The 18,447-nt window shown below is 51.3% G+C and overlaps 1 protein-coding gene across 16 annotated transcripts in view; it reads right to left on the reverse strand.

Annotated features, from left to right (window-relative positions):
* The window catches only part of LARS2 (leucyl-tRNA synthetase 2, mitochondrial), a 189,493-nt gene that overhangs the window by 18,617 nt on the left and 152,429 nt on the right, over positions 1 to 18,447 (reverse strand). For 8 of the 16 annotated variants that reach the window (XR_009260975.1, XM_058727230.1, XM_058727231.1 and 5 more), the window contains 6 exons: positions 10,133 to 10,233; positions 7,522 to 7,704; positions 5,936 to 6,105; positions 3,573 to 3,650; positions 1,007 to 1,162; positions 88 to 199 (listed from right to left, as the gene is read on the reverse strand). Coding sequence is in view for 14 of the 16 variants with exons in the window: in XM_058727230.1 (XP_058583213.1) it covers positions 88 to 199; positions 1,007 to 1,162; positions 3,573 to 3,650; positions 5,936 to 6,105; positions 7,522 to 7,704; positions 10,133 to 10,233 (800 nt within the window). In the remaining 2 variants the exon portion in view is untranslated. Of the gene's footprint in view, positions 1 to 87; positions 200 to 1,006; positions 1,163 to 3,572; positions 3,651 to 5,935; positions 6,106 to 7,521; positions 7,705 to 10,132; positions 10,234 to 18,447 lie in introns of those variants that run through there. The other 8 variants (XM_058727238.1, XM_058727241.1, XM_058727240.1 and 5 more) reach the window with 4 other exon arrangements.

An 18,447-nucleotide genomic window follows, 5' to 3' on the forward strand; every position in this document is an offset into this window, starting at 1 on the left:
ACATCTGAGCCCCGGGTCGTGTTCAAGAAGAGGCTGGAGCACATCCTGGTTAGCAGTAACGGGTCAGACGAGGACACGCCCACCTACCTGCCCAGAGCTCCGAGGTGATGTGAGGGGCCATCGGGGCAGCCATCACGGTCAGGGCACACACAGCGTCCTCGAACTCGGGGCTGTGGAGAACGACTCTCTGCGAGGCTTGCTGGGGAAGAGAAAAGAACAATGTGAGAACACCGAGGCACACAGAATAAGCCTGGAGAAGGAAGGCCATCCATGTATCTGAAGTCCAGAGACACAGGCAGGCAAGCAGCAACCCTCCTGGCCATCCGTTTGCTCTGGACGAAGAATGTCCCCCATCTAACCCTAGTATGACAAGGAGGGCAGCAGCAGCAACAGCAAAGACACCACTCTTAACTGAGCACGTACTACGCCCTCAGTCTGAGGCTGACTCATCTGATTCCTACAGCTACCGCTGGGGGCAGTGTTCTTCCCCCCACCTGGCGGATGAAGCAGCTAAGGGTCACGGGGGGGAGAGTAACCTGCCCCCAGGTAGGTGGTTAACCAAGCAACGCAGCTCCCACGAGCATCCAGCTTTGTCTGAAATCAGAGTTCAACTCCTAGCTGCTCTGCTGGGTTTCCCAGGTGCTTCGGAGCCCGTGAGACACGCGCACGGACTTGCTCACGGGTTTCGCAACGTGCAAATGTCTAGCACAGGGGTCCCTCTGCCCCCTCGGGGGTCTCAGGGGTCCTCCTTCTATTAAACAGCTTTGCCAGTTACTGTAAACACCCAGTTTCTTCCTGCAGTGCAGCCAGCCAGGTGACCCAGCCACGCGCCCATCTAATTTACGGGGTACCTACCCTATGCTGGACTTTGGGGATAAAACGTCCAGAAAGGTACAGTCTCTGCCCTCAAGGGGTTTACTATCAACCGGGGAGACAAGTGACAGAGGAATTAAGGGTGTCACAGGGTGCAGGGGAGGGACGGCGGTGAGCAAAGCAGGGTGTGAACTGGCGAGTGTGGTCCAAGAACGGCGGGGAAGGAGAGGGGCCATCCCGACGTGGCTGTGGGAAGGACATCACTGAGTTTCCCAGAGGCTGGCGGTTGTCGAGGCACGCTGGGCGAGTCCCGATAAAAACCAGCCTGGCGAGATGGTGGCACTCCAGTCCATGTTCACAAAACAATTGTGACAAAAACAATTTTGGTTTAATTTTATGATGTTTGCTAAAATTAAAAGGAGGAAGCCCCCATGATATATATTTTGCTAGGTAGAGAGAGGCCAAAAATACTATACATTTAAAAAAAATTTTTAAGTTTATTTTTGAGAGAGAGAGAGCACAAATGGGGGAGGGGCAGAGAGAGCGGGAGACACAGAATCCGAAACAGGCCCCAGGCTCTGAGCTGTCAGCACAGAGCCCGATGTGGGGCCTGAACCCACGAGACGAGAGATCATGACCTGAGCCTAAGTTGGATGCTTAACTGACTGAGCTACCCAGAAGCCCCCCACAAAATACTGTACATTTAAAAAAATGTTTATATATTTATATGGGGGGGGGGGGGCTTGTGCCGGGGAAGGGCAGAGAGGGAGAGAGAGAATCCTAAGCAGGCTCCATGCTGTCAGCACAGAGCTCGATGCGGTGCTCGATCCCACAAACCGCGAGATCATGACCTGAGCTGAAATCGAGAGTTGGATGCTCAACCGAATGAGCCACCCAGGCGCCCCTATACATTAAAAAAAAAAAAAAAAAATGCCTCTATGATCTTTGCAAAACAGCCTAAGAGATTGGAATCTAATTCCACGGGTGAGGGTACAGAGAGAGTCAACCAGAAGGGCTGTAGATGGAACTGTCAGCGAGTAGACATTCCAGTTTTAATTTCTTTTTTCTATAATATTTGCCATTTTTTCCCAATTAAAAAAATCACACACGCTCGGCAAAGAAAATTTCGGAAACGCGAAATCACTCATGCGCTGTCCATCCAACCTAGAAGAAAACTGATGTATTTTATCCCGGTCTCCAAAAATGCAAAAATACGGGACTTTCCACATCTGCCCATATACCCTTTGGCTTGACTGGAGTTTTTATCACATAGACACTTTTGTATCGAGTGTTCTTCCTTGCTGTTGTATCGCGAACAGTTTCTGAAACTAAGTATTCCTGGAAAGCACAGTGTGAATGGCGGTGGTGTATTTCCTTCTCATTGATACGACTGGAGTCATTTCCCGATTTTCCCTTCTGAGGACAGCTGGGGTTCTATGTCTCCGTGACTGCGAGTCACTGGCCAGTGGGCACCCCTGAATCAAAGGACATAAACAACTGCAGGACTACTGACCTCAAAGTCAAAGCGCTTCCTGGAGAAGTTACATCAACCATGGCCACTGCTGATGTGTGACACCGTCTCACTGCCTTTGTAAGAGCACAGACTTTATGTTAAAAAGTCTCCGCAAATTTGATAGGCAAAAAAAAAAAAAAAAAAATAGCACCGCGTTTTTAATTTGCATTTCACGATAATTAGTGAGGCAAATACTTTCTTCTGCCAAGTTTACGGGTTATTTCTATCTTACCTTCTGTGAATTACCTCCTTTCACCTCCTTTGACCGCTTTTAGGTTAGGTATTTCATATTCGTATGTGAAGGGCTCTTTATATATTGAGAATCTTAAGCCTTATGTCCGATATTTTTGTTATAAAATGTTTTCCCCAGTTTTTATCTACCTTTGAACGTGGCATGTTTTAACACAGTAAAAATGGTAAGTTTTATGCAGTCATGGACTTGTCACTAAACGACCAGACACGTCATCTAACCTCCCTGGGCGTCAGGTCCTCGTAGGCAAACCATGGTGGGGGGGGCAGGAGGGAGGGGAGTCGTTGGGCGAGAGAATTTTTTTTTTTAAGTTTATTTATTTTGAGAGAGAGAGAAAGAGCATCCAAGTGGGGGAAGGGGCAGAGAGGGAAAGGAAGAGAGAGGATCCCACGCTGGCTCTGCACCATCAGCCCTGAGCCTGATGCAGGAGGGTTTGAACCCACAAACCGTGAGATCATGACGTGAGCTGAAGTCAGCCGCTTAACCGACTGGGCCACCCAGGAGTCCCCCTCCCTTTTTTTAAAGTTATTTTGGGCCCATCTTTAAGAACCTTCCAGCTCTAGGGGCGCCTGGGTGGCTTGGTCGGTTGAGCGTCCGACTTCGGCTCAGGTCATGATCTCAAGGTCCGTGAGTTCGAGCCCCGCATCGGGCTCTGTGCTGACCGCCCAGAGCCTGGATCCTGTTTCAGATTCTGTGTCTCCCTCTCTCTCTGCCCCTTCCCTGTTCATGCTCTGTCTCTCTCCTTCTCAAAAATAAATAAACGTTAAAAAAAAAAAAAAATTAAAAAAAAAAAAAGAACCTTCCAGCTCTAAAACTAGGTTGTGACTATGGGAAAAAAAAAATGCTTCTTTAAGGTAAGAGAGCCGCACCGAGGGGATGATACCACGGTGCTGCTCTCTGTCCGCAACCCGGCACCCTGCAGGCCACCTCAGCATGTGGCGGGAAGCCACCTGCCCTCCTGTGCTATCAGCAGAGAAGGACAAGAGGGCCACTTACCAGGAGGGCATTGCTGAATCCCATCAGCTGAGAGATTGCCGAGTTCAGTGAGAAGTCCTCTGTGAAATGGGCGGTCACCTATCAGTAAAAGTTGAATTATACACTTTCTTCAACATCTCTTTAAGCTTTCCACCAAAAACCAGCACAACACGACAACGACAAAACAAACGGACAATCCCAAAAATGTGACCTGCATGAAGCTTGCAAAGGTATTTACAAATGGATTCACTGTCTCGAATAATCACGATGATGTTTCATCGGCACAAAGATTTTTTAAATCGGGGTCAATGCCGTTTCCACTACTCAGCACCCCGCTCCCCCACATTTGGGCCGTGCTGGTCCTCGCAGTGGGGACTTTAAATGCTGCTAATGAGCCGAGCAGGAGGCAGGACCCGCTGATGAGGAGGCCTCAAAACAACAGTGGACCGGAGATGGGGTGAAGGATGTCACTCCTCTGTGGCTCCGTGACTTTCATTCACAATAAAGGTTATTAGGAGACAGGAGAAGGTGAGTTTTGCATTTTCAAATGTGGACTCAACATAAAAACACTAATAGGACTTGTCAGCTTCTTCCTGTTTGTGCGTTTTTCAATTTTGACCATGGCCAAGAATATAGAAAAACAACACATCTAAGGATGTTAAGAGTTTCCAACTTGTTTAAGTGACCCAGTTCTATGATCTGACAGAACCGAAGAATGTGCCAGATCCAGAAAGGAAATATGTGGTATGAAAACAATCATTCAGGCACCACTCACATCATGGAATTCAATTCCATGAGCTCTGTTTCTCTGCACTAGAGAAGAGGGGACGGGAAAAAAGTTGAAGAAGTGTCACCGAATGAGACCATGCTGGGCCCAGAGCCTCATGAAAACCCTGTGCCTTCAATGTCATCAGTTACCAGAGTCCGGAAAAGTGACCTTGGCTGACTTTATAAGTTCAAATCAGCAATTCTAGAAAGGGAGAAAGAAAGAGATAAAGACAGAAAAGAAAGGGAGAGAGAGAAAGAAAGAAAAGAAGAAGAGGGAGGGAAGAAGGGAAAGGAAGGAAGGAAGGAAGGAAGGAAGGAAAGGGAGGAAGGAAGGAAGGAAAGGGAGGAAGGGAGAGAGGGAGGAAAGGAAGGAAAGGAAAGGAAAGGAAAGGAAAGGAAAGGAAAGGAAAGGACAGGAGGAAGGAAGGAAGGGAGGAAGGAAGGAAAGGGAGGAAGGGAGAGAGGGAAGGAAAGGAAAGGAAAGGAAAGGAAAGGAAAGGAAAGGAAAGAAAGGAAAGGAAAGGAAAGAAGGGGGGAAGGGAAGGGAAGGGAAGGGAAGGGAAGGGAAGGGAAGGGAAGGGAAAGGAAGGAGGGAGAAAGGAAGGAAAGGGGGGAAGGAGGGAAGAAGGAAGGGAGGGAGGTAGGGAGGGAGGGAGGAAGGGAAGGAAGGAAGGAGGGAAGGAGGGAAGGAAGGAAAGAAGGAAGGAAGGAAGGGGGGAAGAGAAGAGAAGAGAAAAGAAAAGAAAAGAAAAGAAAAAAGGAAAGAAAAAAAAAGAAAGGAAAGGAAAAGAAAAAAGGAAAGAAAAGAAAAGAAAGGAAAGGAAAAGAAAAGAAAAAAGGAAAGAAAAGAAAAGAAAAAAAAGGAAAGGAAAGGAAAGGAAAAGAAAAAAGGAAAGAAAAGAAAAGAAAAGAAAAGAAAAGAAAAGAAAAGAAAAGAAAAGAAAAGAAAAGAAAAGAAAAGAAAAACTTCAGCCTAAGGAGTATTTGGGGTGTCTCGTACCCACTAAAAAATGCCTTTGGATCTCCTAAATGCCTTCTTTCAAAGACATGTGACATTTCTTTCCACAAAGTTCTTAAAAAGGCAAATGCCACGGTGTGGTAGCAGACTCCTAGATAAAACATTTAAAGGGATTTGTTATCAGTGAAGCATCTTTTAAAATGAATTCAGGGGCGCCTGGCTGGCTCGGTCAGTAAAGCAGGCAGCTCTTGATCCTGGGGTCGGGAGTTCAAGCCCCACGCTGGGTGTGGAGATTTCTTACAAATAAAATCTTTAGAAAAGGAAAAATAAAATAACGGTGGCTTGGACAATAAAATATTATTCTCTAAAAGGTAACACGAACAAATCGCGTGTGTGCAAAAGTGAAGCCACAAGAGCTCCCAAAGACGCCGTGTGACAAAGTGCCTGGGCGCCCAAGTCCCCCCTCTGTCGGGCGTCTAGCCTGGAGGAGCCTGGTCTCTGGGCCTCAGCTCTGCCTCCATCTGTGGAGTGAGGAGGCCGAAGAGCGGTCTCTTCGGGCCCCTTTCAACCTTGAACCTGTGTTTCCGTTCGCCTCGCGTGTAGTGCATCATCAGCGCTCCTGCCCAGAATGAACCAGCATCCCCGGAAAGTTCCTCACCTCAGAGATGACCGAGTTCTTGTGCTCCCAGAGCTTCCTGCCCTCGGCTCTCTCCTCGTTACTCAGCACTTGGGGCCGGGGAAGTGTCCCAGAAGCCCTGGCCTCGATGAAGCGGGTCACCAAGGCCCACAGACGCTGTTGCCATCTTAGCACCCCGGGGAGGGCGTCAGCTGTTTCGAGCCGGGAAGCGAGAACGGGAAAGACACACGCACGAGTGACCTATCTAGTTGTGCCCCAGCCCAGAGACGCACTCGTGCGTTGAACACACACTTCGCGGCGCCCCGACGGAGTGACCCGAGGGCAGGTTGCAGGGGCCACCCTGGCTGGCGGAGTCCGGGAACTCGGACCGGCACTGACTCCGCCACATCCCAGGGCCCCAGGCGTTCAGAGCACCGGACGGCAGGGCCCCTCGGAGTGGCCACCGACGGCCCCCGGCCCACGACAAGCTCAGAAACCTGGGCCAGGCTGTGCCTCGGTGCCCAGCTGCCCCGCTTCAGAAGGCCTGCGGTCACAAAGGCATCCCCACAGAACCTAAGCCTCGGCACCTGCACTTTGTAGGTCCCCGGTGATTCCAACGCACCCAGTTCCGGGACCGGCACCCGTGACTACTGCTCCAGACCACACGTATCACTGGAAACGGCTCGCCGAGCAAGGCGGTGACGGGGGGCGCCTGGGTGGCTCAGTCGGTTAAGCGTCTGACTTCGGCTCAGGTCACGATCTCGAGGCTCATGGGTTTGAGTCCCGCATCGGGCTCTGTGCTGACAGCCCTGAGGCTGGAGCCTGCTTTGGATTCTGTGTCTCCCTCTCTCTCTGCCCCTCCCCCACTCGTTCTCTTGTTCTCTCTCTCTCTCCCCCCCCCAAAAAAAAATCTATGTATTTTAAAAAGACAGTGATCCAGCACCTCTGACTTCTTTCCAGAGCGCGTGGGGCAGACCACAGGAAGAAAACTGAGTGACCACTGGACCGTTTATTCTGGGATAGCCAGATACCCTAGAAGATTCTACCTCATGCCCTTTCAGATCTAAACAGCTCTGGAGAGACAAATCTCCCCTAAGGGGGACGGGGCGGCGGCTGTGGGCGGTGGAGGAAGTCCCAGGTAACCCCAGGAGCAGGCCCCGGGCAGGGTTTTCTGGACTCATCCGCCAGAACAAACCTTTCAGGGCGGATCGAGAGGGGACTGACCTCCGTGGGCCACAGAGGGCCTCGGGGTTGCCTGGAAGCCAGCGTGGCTCCCAGGAAGCGTTCTCAGGAGGGGTCCTGGAGGAACCTGAGTCAGAACGCCACAGACTTGGTGGAGGCGGGTTCCTGGGCGCCCCCCCCTGCCGCCCCGACACCGTCAGCGGGTCAGGGGCGAGGACTGGGAAGCCGCACTTGCTGCGAGCCTCCTCCAGTGACTGTGAGGCCCGTCACCTCCGGGGACGCTGGTCTGAGGTACAGGATGCCGGACAGACCGCTCCTCGCTTTACGGGGCGGATTCCTAGAACCCTCGCTGCTGTCTTCGGCCAAGACGTTTCCTTCCTCGAAACTCCTTGGGCGACCGAGGGCGAGGACACGGGAGGCGGGCCGGGAAGGGGGAGGGGACTTACCCTTCACATCCCACAAGATATCCTTCTCGGGAGGGGCGGCGAAGAGGATGTACAGCCGGATGGTGTCGATGCCGTAACGCCCTACGACCTCCTGGGGGTCCACCCCGTTGTGTTTGGACTTGCTCATCTTCTCCCACGTCACCTCCACCGTCTCCTTCGTGTTTGCGTGAACAGGAACAGACCCTGGACACCAAAATCACACACGGGGACGGCACGTGCGGCTCGGAACGGGTTCCGCAACAGCACGTCCACTAAGAGCCATTAAAAGCGTCCGATTGAAGAATCCCACTCATTCACTCGACACGCCTCTTTCTCCTCTTTCTCTCCCTCTGTGACACATCGTAGAAAATGTTTTTCTACGGGAAGGGAAGGGAAGGGAAGGGAAGGGAAGGGAAGGGAAGGGAAGGGAAGGGAAACAGAGGCCCGCACGTTCTGCTGTCTCCTTCAGGGATTCGGGGTCTCCCCTGGAAGCCGGCAGCTGACCGGTCAGGGTCTCAAGAGCAGCAAAGCGCCCCGAGAGGTCACGTCAGTCACCGAAAACATGCTCTCGCACCATTGGGACCCGCGGGCTCACCTCACCGGGCTCCTGTTGAATGCGGTGTGCCCTGTGGTGCCCGCCCGCCACGGCCTGCTGTCCGGGAGTGTCTCCTCCCCACCCACACACCACCAGGCCAGACAAGGCCTTACACGGCTAGGTCTGGAAGAGGTGAGCGTGTGGCCGAGCCCCGGGGGCTGGGACAAGGAAGGACATCTGGGAAGGCTAAGGGCTCTCCCAGGAACCGCAACTAAGAGACAGAAGCTCCCGTTTCAATGTTGTTGGACGCTGGAACCATAAAGTCCTAAGGAGACGGGGCAGGACGTGGCATCATGGGTCCCCGAGGTCACCTTGTAACCTGAAGTCAGGGGGAACAGAAGCCCAGCCTGGAGGAGGAGGGAGAACAGGGCAGAAGAACAGAGAGGAGGAGGAAGAGCAAACAGGGGCGGGGAAGGAGAGAAGAGAAAGTTCTAGGCCCGGCATCTGGATGGCGCCTGGGGACTGCCTGCACGCGGCGAGGCCCGGCTGGAGCCCCTACAGCTGGCTTCGGGTGATATCCCTACGTCCTGTGTCCACCTGCCTTTGGGCGTGTTTTCTGTTCCTTCTAGACAAGCACTCCCAGCTCTGACCGCAACCAAAGTCCCAAGGGGCCGATGTGTGTACCCAAAAGCTAACTCCGCAGAAGCACGTCCATTAAGGAGAGGGAAGGCTGGCCTCGCTGACCCAAGTGTTTTTTCGAGGGGGCAAGTCCACGTGGGAAGGGAAAAGGAGCTCACAACACTGCCTGGCCCCATGACATCAGAGCAGAGGGAGACTGAAGTTGCTGTATCCAGGCTGCAGTAAGGCTCAGGGAACCACTGTTTCCGTTTACCCTCCACGCCTCCTCCGGGCTTAGCTACTCTTTCCAGCACTACTGTGCAACTTACGAAAGAGGCATCTATCCGGGCACAACAGTTGAGAAGTTAGAAAAAGGTGCCCTCTCTTGGCAAATGTGGCCCTGAGGTATATGGTTTGGCAAGAGGCTGGATCTCGGGCCCTGCTCACCCCCTAGGCCGGGTGCCTTTGAGCAGTGCACCAACTGCACAGCCGTACAACGGCAGCCCTGCCCATAACACAGAGAGCACTTCACTAACAACTGAAATTTATATGCCCCCTGGATTTGGCTTCTTTCTCCTCTGGTCCCTGTTGGAGAAATATTGTCAATTTCTTTTCAAGCTTTTTTTCCGTCCCACGGACCATTCCAAACCCTGATAAATTACTGCATAATTAGGTAATTCCATTGATGGCTTCCACCTAAACCTTCTCTCTAGTGTTTGGTTTGGAAGGCTGCCTACCATTAGGGGGTTGTTGGGTTTACATGATCTCATCCATTGTGCACTGGGTTTTCTAAACGTAATGGCCAGAGTTCTGGGGTTTTCTCACAGTTGCCTCTCTGTCTCCCCACCCCCACCCCCCATTTTCTAACATGTCATTGATTTCAAGGGTATGCTGGGTGCACACGACATCCGCACCGTGCCACCTAAAGATCTGGCAAGAGGAACTACCCCTGAGGAAGAGTGAAAACACAGATGGCAGCAGAAAGCCTCGGGAGCACTGAAAGAAGAGGGAGGTCCAGCGATCGGGGAGAGGTGCTCCACAGGGAAGTGCTGGGTGGGGCTGCTCCGGGGTTCCGACACGTGCCTAGAGACTACCTAGAGAGAAACGCTGGGAGTGTCCCAGGCTTGGAAGAGTGTCTCTTGAACCTGGGGACTCTGTCCCTGAGACGGGCTGTCAAACACAAGCAAGGGCACGAGGTGATGCCCGGGCTGACTCTGTTGTGTACAAATGAAAACCCTTCCAGAAGCGAACGGACAGCGGATGGGGCTGGGGCTGAGGAGCAGGTGGCCATCCCAGCCCCAGCCTTCAGAGGGCACTGGCCACCAGGCACAGCAGGCCTGGAGACCTGAGACCCACGGGGCCCTCTCCGGGATTTCCCACCCCGCCGAGGCCCGGGCGAGCACCTGCTTTTGTCAATGGCTCTCAGGCCTGGCCTCGTTCTCCCCGAGTACCTAGAAGGGACCGATGGGCCATTCTCACCTGTGAGATCTACTTCCTCTCTCTGTAGATATTGTCCAGATGGCAGGCGGAATGTCTGCCCCTTGATAAGGCCTTGGGCCAGCAGCTTATGGAAAGGCTCTCTGAGAAAAGATAAAGGGAAAAGAAATCGATTGGTAGGGATTTGAAGCATCCAGAAGACAGCAATAGAAGCCTTTCCGGCTGATGGACAGAGACAACTGCTCTTCATAAAAGCAGGTAGTCTGGCCAATGCCACTTGTAAATCCAACTGGAGCAAACAGCTCCTTATAAAGAAGTGACTGAGAACATTAAGTCAGATCGGCAGGTGTTAGCTACTTTCTACTTGTCGAAGTGGAAAGAACACTAGGCTTCAGATTCGGAAGGCCTGGATTTGAGTCTCTTTCCTCCTCAATGAATTCTATGAGCCAAGGCAAGTCCCTTACTTGTTCTTAACATCAGTTTGCTTATCTGAAAAGTGGAAACACTAAAAATCTGTCAAAGGCTTGTTGGTAAGATTACAGTAAATGATTGCATGAAAATACTTGTGAATTTTATTTTATTTTTAAATTTGCTGCAGTTCTTTTTAAAAAAATTTTTTTAATGTGTATTTGTATTTGAGAGAGAGAAAGAAAAAGAGAGAGCACAAGCAGGGGAGGGGCAGAGAGAGAGGAAGACAGAGTCCAAAAGGCTCTGAGCTGTCAGCACACAGCCCGACACGAGGCTCGAACTCATGAGCTGTGAGATCATGACCTGAGCTGAAGTCAGACGCTCAACCGACTGAGCCACCCAGGGGCCCCACCCCCTCCCCCGGCTTTTTTTTTTTTTTTTTTAAGTTTATTTATTTATTCTGAGAGAGACAGAGAGAGTACGCAAGCAGGGGAGGGGCAGAGAGAGATGAGAACAGAAGATCCAAAGAAGGCTCCGTGCTGAGAGCAGAGGGGCCTGATACGGAGCTCGAACTCACAAACCGTGAGATCATGACCTGAGCCGAAGACCGACACGTAACTGACTGAGCCACCCAGGTACCCCAATACTTGGAAATTTTAAAGAACCACACTAATGTCAGCTACAGGCCGAGTCCAGCGTCGGGAGGGGCTCGAGGGGACACAGGGAGGTTTAAGTCAGGGCTCTGCTCAAGCAGGCTGCTTTTCCATCAACCTTGTACACAGTGACCGCTTACATTCTTTAAAAAAAAAACAACACTGACTCCTACAGATTAACCACGCATATAGACTTTCTGTTCAAATTCAAACATGAACCTCCTCTTTTTAGGCCTACCCCCCTCTGAGGAGGTGGTTGTTATTAATAGCATGGTAAATACACCTGGAAACGTCTGGAAACTTCTCTGAATGCCTATGTGTATATACATATATATAGTTTTGTATAATTTTGGCAGATTTAAATAGATCATAATTTACATATATGACTGGTATTTCATTTAACTATATGAATGGATTTTCCACAACAGTCCATATAGACCTATCTCAGTTTTTTTCCTTTTGTAATTGTTTTCACTTTTTGTTTTATTATTATTATTTATATAATTTATTGCCAAGTTGGCTAACATACAGTGTATATACAGCGTGCTCTAGGTTTTGGGGGGTAGATTCCCATGATTCATCGCTTACATACAATACCCAGCGCTCATCCCAACAAGTGCCCTCTTCGATGCCCATCACCTATCTCACCGCCCCCCACCCCCATCAACGCCCTGGAAAACAGTCTGGAGGTTCCTCAACAAATTAAAAATAGAACCTGCTACGACCCAGCAGTAGCACTACTAGGAATTTATTCAAAGGATGCAGGAGTGCGGATTCATTAGGGCACACGTACCCCAATGTTTATAGCAGAGCTTTCATCAGTAGTCAAATTATGGAAAGAGGCTCAGTTTTTTTAATGTTTATTTTTGAGAGACAGAGAGAGAGAAGGAGGCGCATGTGAGCGAGCAGGGGAGGGGCAGAGAGAGAGAGAGGGACAGAGGATCCGAAGCAGGCTCTGTGATAACAGCAGCAAGCCCAATGCAGGGCTCGAACTCCCAAACCGTGAGATCATGACTTGAGCCGAAGTCAGGGACTCAACCGACTGAGCCACGCAGGCGCCCCCAGACCTATTTGGTTTTAAACAGCTCTCTAGCAGTCTGCGGTGCCCATGGGTTATAATTTGTTTATAGTGCCTGTTTCCTAAAAAAATGGTTTCAGTCACTTTTAGTGGATGAATACTGCAATATAAACTTTTTCTCGGAAGGGGACAAGGACAGGCTGACCCTTACACTGAAATGACGGGGAAATGACGTGATTTCCGATTTGAAACGGTTTATTCTGAAGAATCCACCTGATTCCGTTGTAAAGCACGAGAGCAAGAGCCATTCCAAACTCTAAGAACGACTTGCGGAGACATGTGCTGGTAACGCGTGCGCGTTCCGTATCTGTTGAGAGGTAGGCACGTTTGGCGGGAGCCACGTTCTTCCCAAGCATCACCAGCCGCACGATGCACCTTTCAACAGACAAACCCGTTGGTGCTTCAAGGTCACTGACGCGAGGTGGCTGTTACTGAGAAGTTCAAAAAAACCACACGACCTCAGAGGCCCAGCAGACTGCAAGTGTTGTTCTGGCGTCGTAGGTAGGAGGAGCTGGCTTGGTCAGGTTAACAGGACCCTTGTTTCTCACACAAGGCCGTGGGATTTCGGTGACCCGTGATACTGAGTAAGGCTGCTGGGCCGGCCCCTGGTTTGTATCTGTGTGGCCCTTGTCCAACGGCTGTGCGGACAGGTGCGGTTTAGGGGAAACGTGCCAGGGGATTCAGGGGGTAGCACGGGATAGACCGACCGGAAAAGAGATGAGGGCCAGTTCGGAAAAAGGGATTCTCAGCCTTCATATTTTAAAATCTCAGGAGCACACGCGAGGTTGGGGGTGGTGGTGAGGGATTTTCTTACCCTTTTTTTTTTTGCCCAATACGGGCCTCGATTGCACCATGGTGAGATCGGACCTGGAATCAACAGCCGGACGCTCAACCAACTGAGCCGCCCAGGCTCCCTGAGGTATTTTCCACGGTGGAAAAGACCCAATATGCATAACCTTCAAGTCGAATGTTACACAATTGTGCAAATTATTCAGTGTTATTATTGAGCGTCACAGGGGCCATCCGGCATGCTCCCATGTTAATTTGGAACAAACCCCACATGTGCACAGAAGTCATCGTATCATCGTCCAGCCTCTAAAACCCATCTTAATAATAGACCCATTCGACTCAGAAGGCTGCCTTCCTCCCACCACGCTCATGACATTCCACCGGCAAAGTCACGTTGGCAGAATGGCATCCTTTGGTGCCACGGTTCACGTCCCATCAAGACTCCTAGGAAATAGGAGTCTTTTGTACAGAAAAACAAGACAAATTATTTAACAATCAAATGCCCTTGGATCTTACACTGCATTTGAATAACTAAGCGCCTTGAAGGGAGAGCAGTTGTGTCTGCGGCTTCCCGGAACACCTGCACAGATGCCACAGGGACCTGTGTCCTCGGGCGACGCAGGCTTTATCCAGAGCAGGCTGGGGTTCTGATGCCCAAGGACCCCCGTCTGCATTCTCCTCAGGAAGCTCAGAGAACCGCACCCCACAGACTGAGCGCGGGGTTTCCTCTGCCATCAGCCCTGTTTACCTGCCTGGTGTCTCTGACACTTTAAACCCACTTGCTTGTTCCTCGCAGAGGTCACGCGCACACTTGGCTGTCCCCAGAACGGGTCACGCTCCCCAGGATCAGGTGCCCCCTGGCAGGAATGCTGTCTCAGCCTGTGTTCCCCGGGGAAGCCGGGACTCACCCTGCACCTCTGAACTCAGGCATTCCATTTTCTGGGTGGCCGCTTCTGTCCCCTGCACACGTCCCCAGGCCCTTGTTTGTATCCCGCAGCGTCTGGGACACACCACGTGAGAAGCGTGTCCGGGCTGTGCCCTGATTACAACGTAAAGACCAGTCCACATCCGGCCCTACGCCCATCACGGTAAGGACTTTTACTCCCTTGGTCTTCCCTCTGTCCCCGGCACTGAGTGCTGTGCCCAACAGGCAAGCTCAAAACAAAAACAACAACAACAACAACAACAAAAAGGAGACGTGGTGAAAACGTGGACGGGGGAATGAACTCATAAATATGCACATTCAGACAAAAGGACGGTGGGACACAGGTGGAAGACGCCGGTGGCTGCTGTTGCTGGCTCTTGAAGGCATCTTTGCCTTCCATCCGATTCCAGGATTTTAACCCCATCCCATTCGCTCTACGGCAACAGTTTTAAAACAAAAGCAAGTCATATGGCCACTTTTTATTGGGCAGGTCAAGAAACAGACTGGACACAAACACACTCAAAAGCACCAGGCACACGGAGCCAGTATTCCCCAAGGAAGGGCTGCCCCCGCCAAGCTTCGCAGAGCATCGGTGGGGTCCACGGGGCTGATCTGTGCCTGCACTCAGGGTGCACCGGGTCACCTCTCAGGCTGGAATCTTCCTCAGATTAGTTTTTCACGCTGCAGCCTCACAGGAAAGAGAAACAAAACAAAAACAAACAGACCGTTGCTTTCTCTCCTCGGTGCCTGGTGCCAGTGGGATGAATTTCTGTTACTGTCTGCACGAGTTTTTGAGATTTTTCCTTTCCTTTCCCACTCTGAGTGCAACGGCTTTGGTAGCTCTTAGGGGAAATTAAAAATCAGGGTGGAAGGAGGGAGGGAATAATCTGGATCCCAAAGACAAAGCTGAGCAGTATGGTGAAAATCCACAGAGCTTTTAGCCTCCAGAGGGGGCCGGGGGGGGGGGGGCGGGGGGGTGAGAACCCAGGAATCCTGTTCTGGCCTCTGCAGGTTATCAGGTGGCTCGATGCTGCCACCTTCTGGGAACGGATGGCACTGCACCTGCCAGCACGTGGCCCTACTTTCCAGAGGCTCTTCGGAGCCCCATGGGTTCCAATTCTTCTTCTTCTTGTTTTTTTAAGTAAACTTCGAAATAAAGTGCCGCGCACATATCGAAAAGTACACGGATCCTGGGAGTAAAACCTGATGAATCTTCACAACATAAGCACACCTGTGATGGCCACAGAGCGTGACCAACCTCCCAAAGGCCCCACCTCCCCACCGCGGTCACCACCAGCCTGGCCGCTGACACCATCGATTAGTTCTGCCTGTTTCAAAACCACTTCTAACCCTTTCCAGGTGAGGGCGAGGGATCCCAGGGGCCTGTACACATTGGTGGCGGTCCCCAGAGCTGGCCGTTGGCGGCGTGTCCGGTGTGGTCCCGGCAGCTGGGCCCGGCAGATACCAAATTTTATTATGTATTCAAGGAGGCTGCTCCTCTGCCCTCCTCCCCCGAGCCTCCTTCCGGTGCTGAGATCATGGCGGGTGCTTGATATCGTTCACTGGTTTGAGCTAAATGAACGCCGTTTCCACGAGAGGAGAAATAAAGCTGCCAGCAGCAGAGGCGGGGACAACGTGGAGAGGGACACGAGGTGGAGGGAGAAAGGCCGATAAAGGGCAGGCACGGGACATTATGGCTCCCAGGTGGGGCCGTGACTTTTCTGCAGGGAGAGGCGCAGTGAGCGGTTTCAGACTCCATCCGCTTAAGCTCTCAGGAAGGTGGGTGGGAGCAGGGGGACGAGTCGGGGAGGGGGGGGTAGGGTCCCAAGAGCCCAAGAGCGTTAACACTGGATTTCACGGTGGAAGGGGCACTTCCCTGCTCATTCCCCAGTGGTCCCCCCATCCCCCACTCTTCAGGGCTCCAGGGAATGATCCACAGGACCTTGGGAATCCGGTTCTCATTCTTGTGGCTGAAGCCGGTGTAGCTCGGAATGAGGAACCACACTTATGTATTCATTCAACGTGTATTTGAGCCACAAACGGGTACAGAGCACTCTGCGGTTAGAAGGCTTACAGTAAAACGGTGGGCCAAGACATGCTCAGAAATAACCATCAACGCCATAAGGAGGACGCTCTAGTGTGATATGGAGGCGCGAGGTGCATGGGAATGAGGGACAAGGACGTCAAGGGCCCCGCTGAGCTCGGAACCCGGTCCCCCGGGAGCAGCGTTCACACCATCGCCGAGCTCATTACTAAGATTCACAGCCAGTGTAACGTATTCCCTACGTGCTCATTCATTCACTCGACAAATGGCACCGGGGACAAACTTGCAGAAGCAACTGAGTTACTCATGCATCACAGTGACCCTGTACAGCCGAGGGCTTTATAAGGAAGTGAAAGATCTGAAACCATCCTGAAACCCCTTTGGCGTAGAAGGATCAAAGGTGGGCGTCACGCAGGGTCTCTGCCTGCGGGGGCCCGGCTGGTTTCACTGCCATGGAGGCAACGCCGCGCTCTTTGCTCTGGCCCCGCTCTCCTGCTGCGCCTTTAATACCACCCCTAGAGGGGCGCCTGGGTGGCTCAGTCGGTTGAGCATCCGACTCTTGACTTTGGCTCAGATCATGACCCCAGGGTCGTGGATTGAGCCCCATGTCAGGCTCCGTGCTAAGCGTGGAACCTGCTTAAGATTCTCTGTCTCCCCCTCTGCCCCCTCTCCCCTGCTTGCATTCTCTCTCTCTCTCTCTCTAAATAAATAATATAGTAAAAAAAAGAATTAAAAAAAAAATACCACCCCGCATTTGCTGCAGCACAGGTATGTGCGAGCAGAATGATGGGGAGTGATGTTCTCTTCGGTACTTCCTTGATGGCTGGTCATGGAAAGCCACCTTTGTGCCACCAAGGTGGGAAGGGGGGGGGGCAGGTGGAAGGGCAGGGTGGGGAGGGTCAGTAATTATTAGGATAAATAAGGAATTCCAGAATATGGATTGATAGGCTATTTTAAGTGCCCTTATATAAAAAAATCAAAAATCACTGTATACAAAGGAATGTACTAACTGGGATGCAGCTAACAGAATCCCAGGATTCGTCAGAGCCCCAACTAGCCACTGCCGATGACATTTCACCTACTCAGGAGGCCCTGGACAGCCCGCTGCCCACTCCCTGACCTGGTCAGCCGGCCCCTGTATAGATCTGGAAAGAAGAAAACAGAAAGCCCTGGATTTCTGAAAACAATCTCTAACAACTTTTCAGACTGATTTTGCAAACTTCCTCTTCCTTGCCCTGTGCTGAGGGCCATCAGAATCACATAATTAGCCAGGGTCGGAGCATTAAGCAATAGCTCATTCTTAAAATACTACCATTTCTAGGGGCGCCTGGGTGGCTTGCTCGGTTAAGCGTCTGATTTGGGCTCAGGTCACATGTGATCTCCCCCCGGATCCGGCCCTCTGCTATCAGCATGGAGTCCGCTTCAGATCCTCTGTCCCCCTCGCTCTGCCCCTCCCCTGCCTGTACTCTCTGTCTCTCTCTCTCTCAAAAACAAACATTAAAAAAATACTACCATTTCTATTTCTTAGCAACCAGCTAGCAGCATGGAAGGAGCCCTTACTGATACGGTGAGACCCAAGGTAAGTTTCTCTTCCCTTCCTTTTCCCCCAAGGCTCATTTCTGGTGTGATCAGAGAGACACATAAAAGCTTGGGGGACCGGAGCCCGTGGCGTTCTCAGTGATCAGCAGGCCACTGTTCTTGGTTGACAACAAACCACAGGGAGAATGTCACTTTCGGGGAATGTGGTGTCTCCCCAGAGGTGCAGTTAAGAGCAACAAAAACAGGGTTCCTGGGCCTACCGCCGTCCCTCACCACTGTCCCTTACAGAGGGAGAGACAGGCTTCCTTACTGCAGTTCAGGGATGAGCTGGGTATGTCCCTCTCTGCAGCACGCCCCTGCGGCTTCCGTCCCGGGGACGTCCAGCCACAGCCAAAGCTCTCCCCTGAGTACTTCCTCCCGGGTACCTCCTCCAGGGTACTTCCCTGCTTCTGAATCTAGGCTGTAAATGACTGCTTTTTTATTTTTTTTTTTTATTCTTTTTTCCTATTATAAGGTTATACAATCACTGTAAAAACCCTGGAAAAAAAGCAGGAGTGCCTTAAAAAGTAAGAAAATCACCAATAAGTTCACCTTCCAGAGAAACTAGTGTTAACATGTTGGCATAGTTTTTTTCTAGTCTTTTCTCTCGCTCTGCGTATGTGTATACATGCGTGTGTACATTTAAATACAGAGATATAGCCAAATTGCATCTATGATTCTGTATCGTGCTTTGTTTTTTTCAGTTCTAGGTACTTCAGATGCATTTCTCCGTGTTACTAAACATTCCACGTAATATAATTTTAAAGAGTTGTACAGGGGCTAGACTTTCTTCACTCTTTCTCAGAATGTGGGGGCGACAGGGCATATCTAAACGTGTAGCTACTTGAAATAACACACGTACAGTTGGGTGCCTAAGTTTGC

Source organism: Neofelis nebulosa, chromosome 4 (assembly GCF_028018385.1).
Source record: "Neofelis nebulosa isolate mNeoNeb1 chromosome 4, mNeoNeb1.pri, whole genome shotgun sequence".
In the NCBI taxonomy this organism is placed as follows: Eukaryota; Metazoa; Chordata; class Mammalia; order Carnivora; family Felidae; genus Neofelis; species Neofelis nebulosa.